This window comes from Callospermophilus lateralis, chromosome 5 (assembly GCF_048772815.1).
Source record: "Callospermophilus lateralis isolate mCalLat2 chromosome 5, mCalLat2.hap1, whole genome shotgun sequence".
Classification (NCBI taxonomy): Eukaryota; Metazoa; Chordata; class Mammalia; order Rodentia; family Sciuridae; genus Callospermophilus; species Callospermophilus lateralis.
In genome coordinates, this window is record NC_135309.1 from 43,636,591 (window position 1) to 43,647,770 (window position 11,180).

Below are 11,180 nucleotides of genomic sequence, written 5' to 3' on the forward strand. Positions count from 1 at the left end.
AAATTGTTATAGATATTGTCAGGTTGACTTCCATGGCATATCATTTTATTTTATTTTATTTTGAAGCAGGAACAAACTTTATTTTTGAACTGCAAGAAAAAACCTCACACACGCTCCTGGGGAAATCTCCCGAATGCCACGCGGCTCCTCTAGGAATCCCGAAGCCGGAAATATCCCCCCCCCCCAAACCCTCCTCCTGCACTTCCCCAACCAATGGGAACTCTCGGGGCATATCATTTTATATTCACCAACCATCTCTGAGAGTGCCTTTTCTTTTATATCTTCACCAACAAAGTATTATCAAACTTTTTTATCTTTGCCAAACTAATGGATTTAATATAATTTTGATTTGTGTCTCATGAATGAGATTTGAGCAGTTTCTATGGTTCAGAACCATTCATATTTCTTTATTGTTATCTATGCCCTTTGCAAATTAAAAAATAATGGGTGGTTTGTCTCTTATGCATGGGCAGGAGTTCTTTTATCCTAAGAAAATATGACCTGCAAGCGCACTGTTTGTCTTTTGGTTTTGTTGCCTGGTTGTTATTGCTGTGTAGAGAAATATTCTTAATGTAGTAACATTTATCTAGTTTTTAGTAGTGGTTAAAATTTTCTGCTTACAGGATTTGTACATTTCTTGTTTATTTCTAAGTAATTTTTTGGTATCATTTTAAATGGAATCTTTTCTTCCAATATATTTTCTAATCAGTTGTTGTTTGTTCAAGAATACTGTTGACATTTTTAGTTCTCTTTACTTATTTATTTATTTTTGGTACTGGGGATTGAACTCGGGGGCACTCGACCTCTGAACCACATCCTCAGCCTCATTTTGTATTTTGTTTAGAGAGAGGGTCTTACTGAGTTGTTTAGGGCCTTGTTAAGTTGCTGAGTTGGATTTTAACTCTTGATCTTCCTGCCTCAGCCTCTTGAGTCACTGGGATTACGGGCGTGCTCCACTGTGCCCGGCTGGTCGTACTCTTCATTGAGATTTCTTTTAATGTTTTTCTCTCAAGAATGATGCTACCTTGGACTGAGAATGTGTTCTATCACATTAAGGAGGGGTCCACTTATCCCTATCATTAAAAGTTTTTTTATTTATGTATTTATTTTTGAGATGGAAAACTCTGTGTTGCCCAGGCTGGCCACAAACTCCTGGGTTCTAGTGGTTCTCCTGCCTCATCCTTCTCAGCTCCCTGAGACTATAAGCTCATGCCACCACACTCAACTTTTGAGAATTTTTAAAAATAACAGATATTATTAAATTTATCAATCATTTTTTCAGAATTTATGAAAATCATATGATTTTTGCCTTGACTTCACCGTGGTAAATTATGTTAATATATTTTCTAATATTGAGCCATCCTTGCATTCTTAGAATAAATCTTACTTGATCATGTTCTTTTGTTCTCTTATTATGTTATTAGGTTTTATTTGTTAGGATTTTTACTAATATATCAAAACTCTGCCGTTTCATTATATAAGCTATCTTTATGGGATCATGGAGACAGTATTAGGTTGGACTATAAAAGTAATCTAGGATTATTTCTTTTACTACACTCTGGATAGTTTAATTGATGTTAGATTGAAGTATTCCTTGAAGGTTAGAATTCTTTTTGATTCAAAGAATCTCGATTTCTGAAATGATCTGGATCTGTTCTTATTTTATTTATTTATTTTTTGGTGTCACTCTTAGGCATATTTCTTTTTGTTGTTTAGATTTTTTTTTTTTCCTAATCTGGGATTTTTTTTTTTTTTTGTACCAGAGATTGAACCAAGGGATGCACTTTACCCCTGAGCCACATCCACAGCCCTTTTTATTTATTGAATTTTTGAGACAGGGTCTCTTTAAGTTATTTAGGGCCTTAATAAATTGGTGAGGCTGGCTTTGAACTTGTGATCCTCCTGCTTCAACTTCCAGAGTTGCCAGGATTACAGGCCTGAGCCACTGTGCCTGGCTTGACCCAAGAGTTTTAAAAGAAGGATTTGAAAAAATTTCCAGGTAGTGTTTTTTTTATTTTATTGCTTTATATCTGAATTTTCTTTTTAATTTATTGCAGAATGTTGTCAGTATTCTTTCTACTTTTACAATTAATTGAGATATTTTCTTTGTGGGCTAAGTATGTTTGATTTCTGTGAATTTTCAGTGGGTACTTTAAAAGCTGTGTTCTCAGTTTTTAGAGTTTAAAATATACCAATAGTTCTATCTTTTATTATTTATTATTCAAGTAGTTCATATCCTTACCTTTTTGTTTCTTAATCTGTAATAGGTTAAAGACAGAAATTAAAGTCACCAACACTAAGTGTTTATATTTGTCCTATATTTTGTATAGTTTCTGTCTCATTATTTTGATCCTGTGTTATTTGAGGTGTAAAAATTCATAATTATTCAATCTTCATTTCATTAATTGCCCTTCTTTTGTAATTTTTAGTGTTTTATCCTAAATCAGCCTATCCAATATTATTTTTTCCATGACTTTTTAAAATTAGAGCATTATATTTATAATCTTTGGTTCATTTTAACAAAATAACACATGCAAGGAATTTGACTTAATTTCCTATTACCTCACTTTTCCTTCCCTCCTTCCTCCCCCATTCTTTCTCCTCTTCTCTCTTATCTTTCTTTCACTCCTTTATTTATTTATTTTGGTACTGGGGATTAAACCCAGATGGCACTTTACTACTGAGATACATTTCCAGCCCTTTTTATTTTTTTTTGAGACAGGATCTCCCTAAGTTGCTTATAGCCTTGGTAAGTTGCTGAGGCTGATCTCGAACTTGCTATCTCTCCTGTCTCCGCCTCCTCAGTTGCTGGGATTATAGGCATGCGCCACTGCCCAAAGCTCTTTATTTATTTATTTACTAAATATTTATTTATTTATTTATTTTAGTTGTAGTTGGGCACAATGCCTTTATTTTATTTATTTATTTTAATGTGGTGTTGAGGATCGAACTCAGGGCCTCACACGTGGTAGGCGAGTGATCTACTGCTGAGCCACAACCCCAGCCCTCTTTATTTATTTTTGATTGGTATTTTCTATATATACATACAAGGAGAAGTTCTTTTGGTACATTTATATATTTATGTAACATGCTATTGTCAAATGCATTCCATATTTCTACCCCTTTCCCTTTTTTCCCTTCCTTTCTGTCTTTGTCTTCTACTCTACTGATAATACCTTATATTTCCATGATATCCAGTCTCCTCCCTTGCCACCTTCTTTCCCTTATTTTGCTCTAGCTTCCACATATGAGAGAAAACAGCTCTTGATTTTCTGAGTCTGGCATATTTCACTTAGCATAATTTTCTCCTTCTCCCTTCGTTTACCAGCAAATGCCATTATTTCCTTTTTCTTTATGGCTAAGTGTAACTCCTTTAACTGTGTGTAAATACCATATTTTTAAAAATTTTGTTTTTGTACTTGTTCATATGCTTTTATTTTCAGTGATTGAACTTTGCTTTGTGATCCAGTATGAAAGTTTTTTCTTATTTTAATTTAATTGTTAGGACCAGCCCTAACAAAACTTTGGTTCTTGAATGGTCTGGATTTAGTCTCTTTACATTGTTGAGTAGACAGACGTTTGGTCTAAAAAACATAACAGAACTAGCATACTTTTTCTTCCTTATTTTAAATCATATCATCTATATATGATTTTTGATATGTTTTAAAATTTTCTTATTTGTTTTCCTTTACTTTGTTGGGAATGTTTATTTTTATTTTATTGTGGGTACTGTTATAATTTTTACATAAAATTTTTAGTCCTCTGTTTCTTTAGATAGCATTCCCATTAAGCAATTTCAGAATTATGCTTCTACTCTATCCTACTTTACTATTTAATTTTAGTCTGTATTATTTTTTAGTTCTAGTGCTTATGTTTTATAACCTTCAATATACTTATTTCTCTAACACTGAATCTTGTGTTACTCAAAAATTTTGTTTTACTCTCATTTGTCTTTCTCATTGCTTTCCCCTTTTCTTTGAACCCCTTAAATTGTTTATAACATTTATGTTTTATTCTGTAACTTTAATCCCCACAATTCTGTTAAATGGATTCCTGAAGCTGAATGAATATATTACTTACTGCCAATGCCTTTGGTACAGTTTTCCCATTCATCTATTACAGTTCATCATTTAATAGTTTTCTCAAGATGGGGGAATGGGAAATTCCCTCAAGTTCATTTCTAAAATGTCTATTGTATTTAGTTTCTGAAGAACAGTTTAGCTGGGTATAAAATTTTGTTTGCACTTTCACTTTCTAAAATGTCTTTGTGATTATTATTTCTCTGACTTCTAATGTTGAATGTTGGTATACAGAAGTTGAGGTCAGCAGATCCTTTTCATCCTTACACATGAATTAATCTTTTTGACTAGATGCCAAAAAGATGTTTAAAAAATTTTTAAGATCACTAACATTACTAGGATGGGTAGACCTGGTTAAATTTTCATAATTTATAGATTTAAATCTCTTATTTCTGGAAAAATTTAAAATTCTATCTCCATGTTTTTCCTGTTTCTTTTCTTTTTTTTTTTTTTTTATACTGGGGGCTGACCCCGGTGCACTTCATCACAGAGCCACATCCCCAGCCCTTTTTATTTTTAGTTATTTTGAGACAGGGTCTTGTTAAGTTGCCTAGAGCCTCACTAAGTTGCTGAGGCTGGCTTTGAACTCGAAATCATCCTGCCTCAGCCTCCTGAGTTGCTGGGATTATAGGTGAGTGTGCTGCACCTGGCTGCTCCATCTTTTTTTGTTTCATTGTGATAATTAACTCTTATGTTAGTTCTCCTTTATTTTCCTTGTATATTTATTTTTGTGTAATCTTCTAAACTCTTGTTGATTTGTATTTCATTTTTGCCCACTTTCTTGGTCTGTCGTGTAAGTCTCTTACTGAGTTGTTGGTGGTATCTCTTCTGCCTTGAGCTATTTACAGCTTTCTTTGATGCAGTGGTTTTAGAGGCCTACACTTTTAGCTCAAGACCTTTTGCTTCCAACTGGAGTCCTTGCCAGTAAATAGCTATGCTGTAAAAAGAAATCTTCTAAAGGGACAGATGCCTTTCATCATTCGTTGAGTGTTTGGTAATGTTTCTTCATTGTATTTCAGATAATCAAAATTCCCCTTTGAATTTTTTCTTTTTTCCTCTCTTATCTACTCATCTAAGTTCCTTATGTAGTCATTCTTATAGTTTGAATGTGTATTTTTTAAAAAAATATTTATTTTTTTAGTTGTAGTTGGATACAATACCTTTATTTATTTATTTTTATGTGATGCTGAGGATTGAACCCAGGGCCCTGCATTTGCTAGGCGAGCACTCTACCGCTGAGCCACAGTCCCAGCCCAAACATGTATTCTTATGGATGTTTTAGATTTATAGTTTTAAAAACTACAAATAAATATTTTGGAAAATAAATATTTTGGAAATTTTTGGTTCTTTTATGTAGAAGGAAGATTATGGAATTGTCTCTTTGCCCACAAAGCAGATTGCGTATTCTTCCCAGAAGGAAGAATTATGACTATGTCCTATACAATGGCTTATCAGGCTTGTGATACTTTCTATCAATTGAAGGGAAATATGCAAAACTGAGGAAAATACAAGTTTGAATAGTCTTTATTTTTTTTTTTCTTCTGAGGGTTTTACTGGTCCCTCTATAACCTGAAGAGAAAGCCATGCTCACAGCCAAAGTATGACACCCAGGGTTTTTATTGTCTTTGCAGTCTTGTCTTCACAGGAGTGAAGACAACCCATGTCTGTGCAGAATAACCATAAACCCAATGCTTCCTGTGTCATGGGTCCAGGGTAGGAGGTGACAGATTCACGGTTGGTACATTCAACAGCCTGGTAGGCCTTTCCTTTAAGGTCTGTCAGGATAGCTGCACCCCAACAAGCAATGCTGATGCCGATGACCATGTGCTGGGTGTAGTCCAGCTTCAGGGTGTCCACGCCACCAAGTACACGGAAAGGCCTGCAGCCTCGAGAGAACCAGGCAACTCCAGCAGTTATTAAACAAGGGAGCTTCTGATGGGAAGATGGGCTCTCTGGATGCACCTGGGGGTGTGGAGTTGACTGGGGGAGGTGACCTTCCTAGGCTGCAGAAGCTGGGACAAGAAGAACCCATGTTCTGGAACTTGGACCAGCCCTAACAAAACTTTGGTTCTTGAATGGTCTTTAGATGTGTGCTTTTAAAATATTTATATAGAGTCAAAGATTTGAAGATTGTCAAAGATTTGAAGAGCACTTCTGACCATGTCCAGGTCTCACTGTATTCACTTGGCTCTTAGGAAGTGGTTAGGGATTCTCGGCATGTTTTTAGTTAGGTTTTTGTTGCTGTGACCAAAATACTGACAAGAGCAACTTACAGGAGGACACGTTTATTTGGGGCTCACTGATTCAGAGGTCTCGGTCCATAGACAGCTGGATCCATTCCTCGGGGCTTCAGTTGGAGCAGCACACCATGGGGGAGTGCCCAGTGCAGGAAAGCTGCTCAGTTCCTGGCTGGGCCAGGAAGGGTGGTGGGGGAGGGAACCCAGTGAAGGGGGCCCAGGGAAGATGACCCCTCTGGGGTGTGCCCTTGGTGACTGACCTCCTCCAGCCACACCCCTCCTGCCTACAGTTACCACCCTGTCAGTGCATTCAAATGATGAATGGACTAAAGGAAAGGTCACACTTTTCTGATCCAGTCACTTCACCTCTGAACATTCCTCCATTGACACAGAAGCTTTTGAGGGGCACCTCACAACCAAATCGTAACAAGGCATCACTTTGGATGTTTTAGGGTGACATGGCTCAAAGAAATTATGACCACAGGGCTTAAGAAGTTGAGCGGTGACCGACTGTGTCCACATAATTTCTTGCCATTAAGCTTATTTCCCCAGACATTGTGCGATCCGTATACGTATGGGGGTCTCTGTTCGTGACAAATGGGAAAAGAAGGGCCATTCTTAAACAACTGAATCTTAGATTCTCAGGCCTGTGGAAAACTTTTTACCCCTCATGTGTTTTGTCAAGTTTATCTTATTCAGCTTGACCAGAAGCAGTAGAGGTATCAGTGTGTGCCGTTGTTGATATCTTATTCTATGCCAAATGCTTGCTGAGTGCCTGTATGTACCCATATAATTTTTTATTAAAATGGTTACATGAGTTATTATTATTTCCACTTTAATAATAAGAAAACAGACTTGAAGTTAGGTTACATGACAGTTAAATGGTAGAGTCAGTTTCAATCCAGGATTCCCAGGCCCCAAAGGACAGGCCCTGAACAGCTGTATTGTCTCTATATACCTAAGGGGCATACTGCAGACTGATAAAAGAAAAAGCTTCTATCATGTAAATACAATTTATTAAAAAAAAATAACTCATCTAAAGAAGTACACATTGTATCTCTGCTAATACTAAATAAGACACCTCCACTGCAGAGGAGAAATTTTCATTAACGCCATTTAATACAGGTTAGCTGTGTTTGAATAATTAAAACAGACTTTCCCATCCTGCTTGTACACAACCTCCATAGAATCTGGAGAATCAGATTGTGGATTGAGAAGGGCTGGGAGAGTAAATGCTGTTTTTCCACGAATAATTCCACATATGGTTAAGTGGGTTTTGCTTGAGCTTTCTTTTCCTAATGGGGTAAACATTCAGTTCTTAAATGTCAAAATGGAAATCTTTATCCCGAATAAAGAGATGGGAACTGTAACAAACAGTATAGAATTGTTTAAAATGGTAGTTTGTCTTCATAATAGCTGCTATTCTGACTGGAGTGAAATGATATCTTAGAGTAGTTTTGATTTGCATTTCTCTAATTGCTAGAGGTGATGAACATTTTTTCATTTATATGTTGATTGATTGTATATCATCTTCTGAGAAGTGTCTGTTCAGGTCCTTGGTGTTGGCGAGGATGTGGGGAAAAAGATACACTCATACATTGCTGGTGGAACTGCAAATTGGTGCAGCCAATATGGAAAGTAGTAGGGAGATTCATTGGAAATCTGGGAATGGAACCACCATTTGACCCAACTATCCCTCTCCTCAGTCTATACCCAAAGGATTTAAAATGAGCACACTACAGGGACACAGCCACATCAATGTTTATAGCAGCATAATTCACAATAGCTAAACTGTGGATCCAACCTAGATGCCCTTCAGTAGATGAATGGATAAAAAAAATGTGGCGTATATACACAATGGAATATTACTCATCAATAAAAGAGAATAAAATCATGGCATTTGCAGGTAAATAAATGGATGGCATTGGAGAAGATAATGCTAACAGAAGTTAGCCAATCCGCCAAAAAACAAATGCCGAATGTTTTTGGAGATTGACATAAGGAGGTTGACTCATAGTGGGGTAGGGAGGGGGAGCATGGGAGGAATAGACGAACTCTAGATAGAGCAGAGATGTGGGAGGGAAAGGGAGGAGGCAGGGGGTTAGCAAGGATGGTGGAATGTGACAGACATCACTATCCAAAGTACATATATGAAGACATGAATTGGTGTCAACATACTTTATATATAACCAGAGATATAAAAAATTGTGCTGTATATGTGTAATAAGAATTGTAATACATTCCACTGTCATTTATTTTTTTAAAAAAATCAATTAAAGAATTGTTTAAAATGGTATCAAACATACTCTTCCACTGTTAACTAGGAAATGTGCTCTTATGTCATTTGGTGATCCAAAAAACATTGCCCAACCAACAACATATTGGTTTTTCTGGATGGGGTAATGAAGTTAAATATTTATTTATGTGGGTGTAATGGGCACTGCCCTGTGAATTCCACTCTAACTTTGTAATTAATGTGCCATTGCCTTAACCTGACCAAGTATTTCTGCTTTCTGCACACAAGAGACAGACTTCTGCTATTGTTTGTAATTACTCTCATAAAAATTTGAAAGCGAGAAGTTTGTCTTCTGCTTCATGTTTCCATGTTTCTGTGGTAAGATGACAGAACCCCATAGGTTCAGACTTTGGCCTGTGGCTGGTTTTTAGTCCTCTGCTCATTTCCAGCTTGTCTTGTGTCCTGAGGCAGACGCACTGATACCTCAGAGCAACAGGGCCGGCAGTAGCAAGAAGACCCAGAGCAGGCAAGCTGTTCTTTTTTCTTTTGCTCTAGAATGTAGTGAAAAATAGCCCTTCATTCCTCCCACCTGAGAGATGGGGTGAGGAAGTAGTTCAGGTCTGCCAGTGCTTTTGTTCAAGTCACACTCAGAAGGCCTTTTTCCGTCATCTCATGGTTGATGCCTTAGCAACCCAGTCACTAAAACAAACGGCACAGAGCTGCAAACAAAGTGACTCCTAAGATTTGGGGCCAGGTAGTGAAATCCAGCGCACCGAGTTGGGGAAATTATTCCTGTGCTATTTTGGAGGGTCTTGTCCTGAGGACAATTAAATAGTCCAGACAGGTCACTGGGTGAGACCAATTTCCTGGTTTGTTTATTTGAGCCTGATTGTTTTCACCACTGAGCAGCCGGACACAGTCTGCCACACCGTTACCCCAGGCCTGCAGAGAGCGATCCTTTCATTTTTGATTTCTCCAGGCTTCCTACGGATTCTAGCATGTCTTTATCTGGTGGGGTTGCTCTGGAGTCTCTCAGGCACAGACAGGGTGGAGGCCAATATCAGTGATTGCTCTTGACTTCATCTTATACAGGCATTTGGCTTTATGTCCCGAGTCGCCCTACAAGCGGAGAAGATGAATCATCACCCCGAGTGGCTCAATGTGTACAACAAGGTAAACGGATCGCCTTATTTTGGGATCAATTTTAATTATGGAGTTCGAGAAACTTCTTTCTTCTTTTCTTCCTTGTCATCTTGTGCAACTAAATGTGCTTGTGCTTAAGAAAGTATTTTCTGATTCTTTCTCTTAGAATCTCTGTGTATTATTGCAAATTAGTAACAAATTTCAGATCTGCTCATGAGAACAGTGAATAGGCTCTTTATTTTCATGTTTGTCTTCTACTGAAACTTTTAATAAAAAGAAAGTTGGGCCTAATTAGGTTCCTGAATTAAACTTGAATATCAGCCACGCAGGTAAACTTTTAAATTGAAACTAATTTATTGAAAGAAAGGGTTGCAAATAAGATAGATATGTCCTAATTATCTTATTGAAATATATTTTCTCAGGAATTATACTTTATAAAATAACTGTTTATTAAATTCTGGATCCTCAAAATTTACAAAGTTTTAGAGACCACAGTGAGAAGAATCATGTTTCCCCCCAAAAGTGTCCTTGTCTTTATGGTCACACCATTTGAACTATCTTACCATCCAGGTTTTGTGAGGGTTTATTTTCTCTCTGGAAGTCCTCTTCGAAAAAAGAAACATCACCATTCTTGATTTTATATATATATGTGTGTGTGTGTGTATATATATATATATATATATATTTTTTTTTAATAATTCAAAGCACCCCCATACTAGCATCAATTTTTCTTTCCTAGTTGCCTTTCTTTGCCCATAATTTCATTTTTGCTTTTTAACCAATTTGTCAAGAGGTAGTGTTCCCAACACACACCCCTTCCCTAATTTGGAAATGTGCTTTTTTTTAACATCACTGCTAAGATATTGCATTTGATAGCTTGGCTTTTCTCAGTGGCCCCAAAATAGTTGGTGTAATTAAAGTAATGGGAGTTAAAATGGAACCCCAGTCTCTCTTTTTTTCTCAAGAAACGAGGTTTGAGATACTGGCAGCTAAATTTCCTCCTCGTATGAGACAACCTTTTTATCCTGGGTGGCTGCCGGGCCCCCTCTGATGAAGACTGTGGTCCTGGAGTTTGCTGGGTTTTGGAAATGCTGTGTTTATTGTTTATAATGTATTTTCTAAATCATTTGATCCCCCTTATTCTCAAATATGAATGTTGGATAATAGATTGATTTCTGAACCACCCAAGGAGAATTCCATGAATTGTAGCTCAGGGTTTTAAAAGCTGCTTTCTTCTTTCTTAGGTCCAGATAACCCTCACCTCTCATGACTCTGGCGGACTGACCAAAAGAGATGTGAGACTGGCCAAGTTTATTGAGAAAGTGGCTGCTTCTGTGTGATTTCTTCAAAACGCACGCATAATCTTATATACTGCTGCAGTATATCTTGAAGGCAATTTACATGAACAAAAATCAAGTTTTAAAGGAGTTCATCCTTCTACATTTTGTATAATCAGTGTGTAAATACAAGATGACCTAAACCTGA

At 36.9% G+C, this 11,180-nt stretch overlaps 1 protein-coding gene across 5 annotated transcripts in view; it reads left to right on the forward strand.

Moving 5' to 3' along the window:
* Positions 1–11,180, forward strand: part of Pcbd2 (pterin-4 alpha-carbinolamine dehydratase 2) — a 48,443-nt gene extending 37,263 nt beyond the window's left edge. For all 5 annotated transcript variants that reach the window (XM_076855854.1, XM_076855856.2, XM_076855855.2 and 2 more), the window contains 2 exons: positions 9,645–9,725; positions 10,940–11,180. In XM_076855854.1, coding sequence (XP_076711969.1) covers positions 9,645–9,725; positions 10,940–11,035 — 177 coding nt within the window. In that variant the 3' untranslated portion in view covers positions 11,036–11,180. The remainder of the gene's footprint in view (positions 1–9,644; positions 9,726–10,939) is intronic.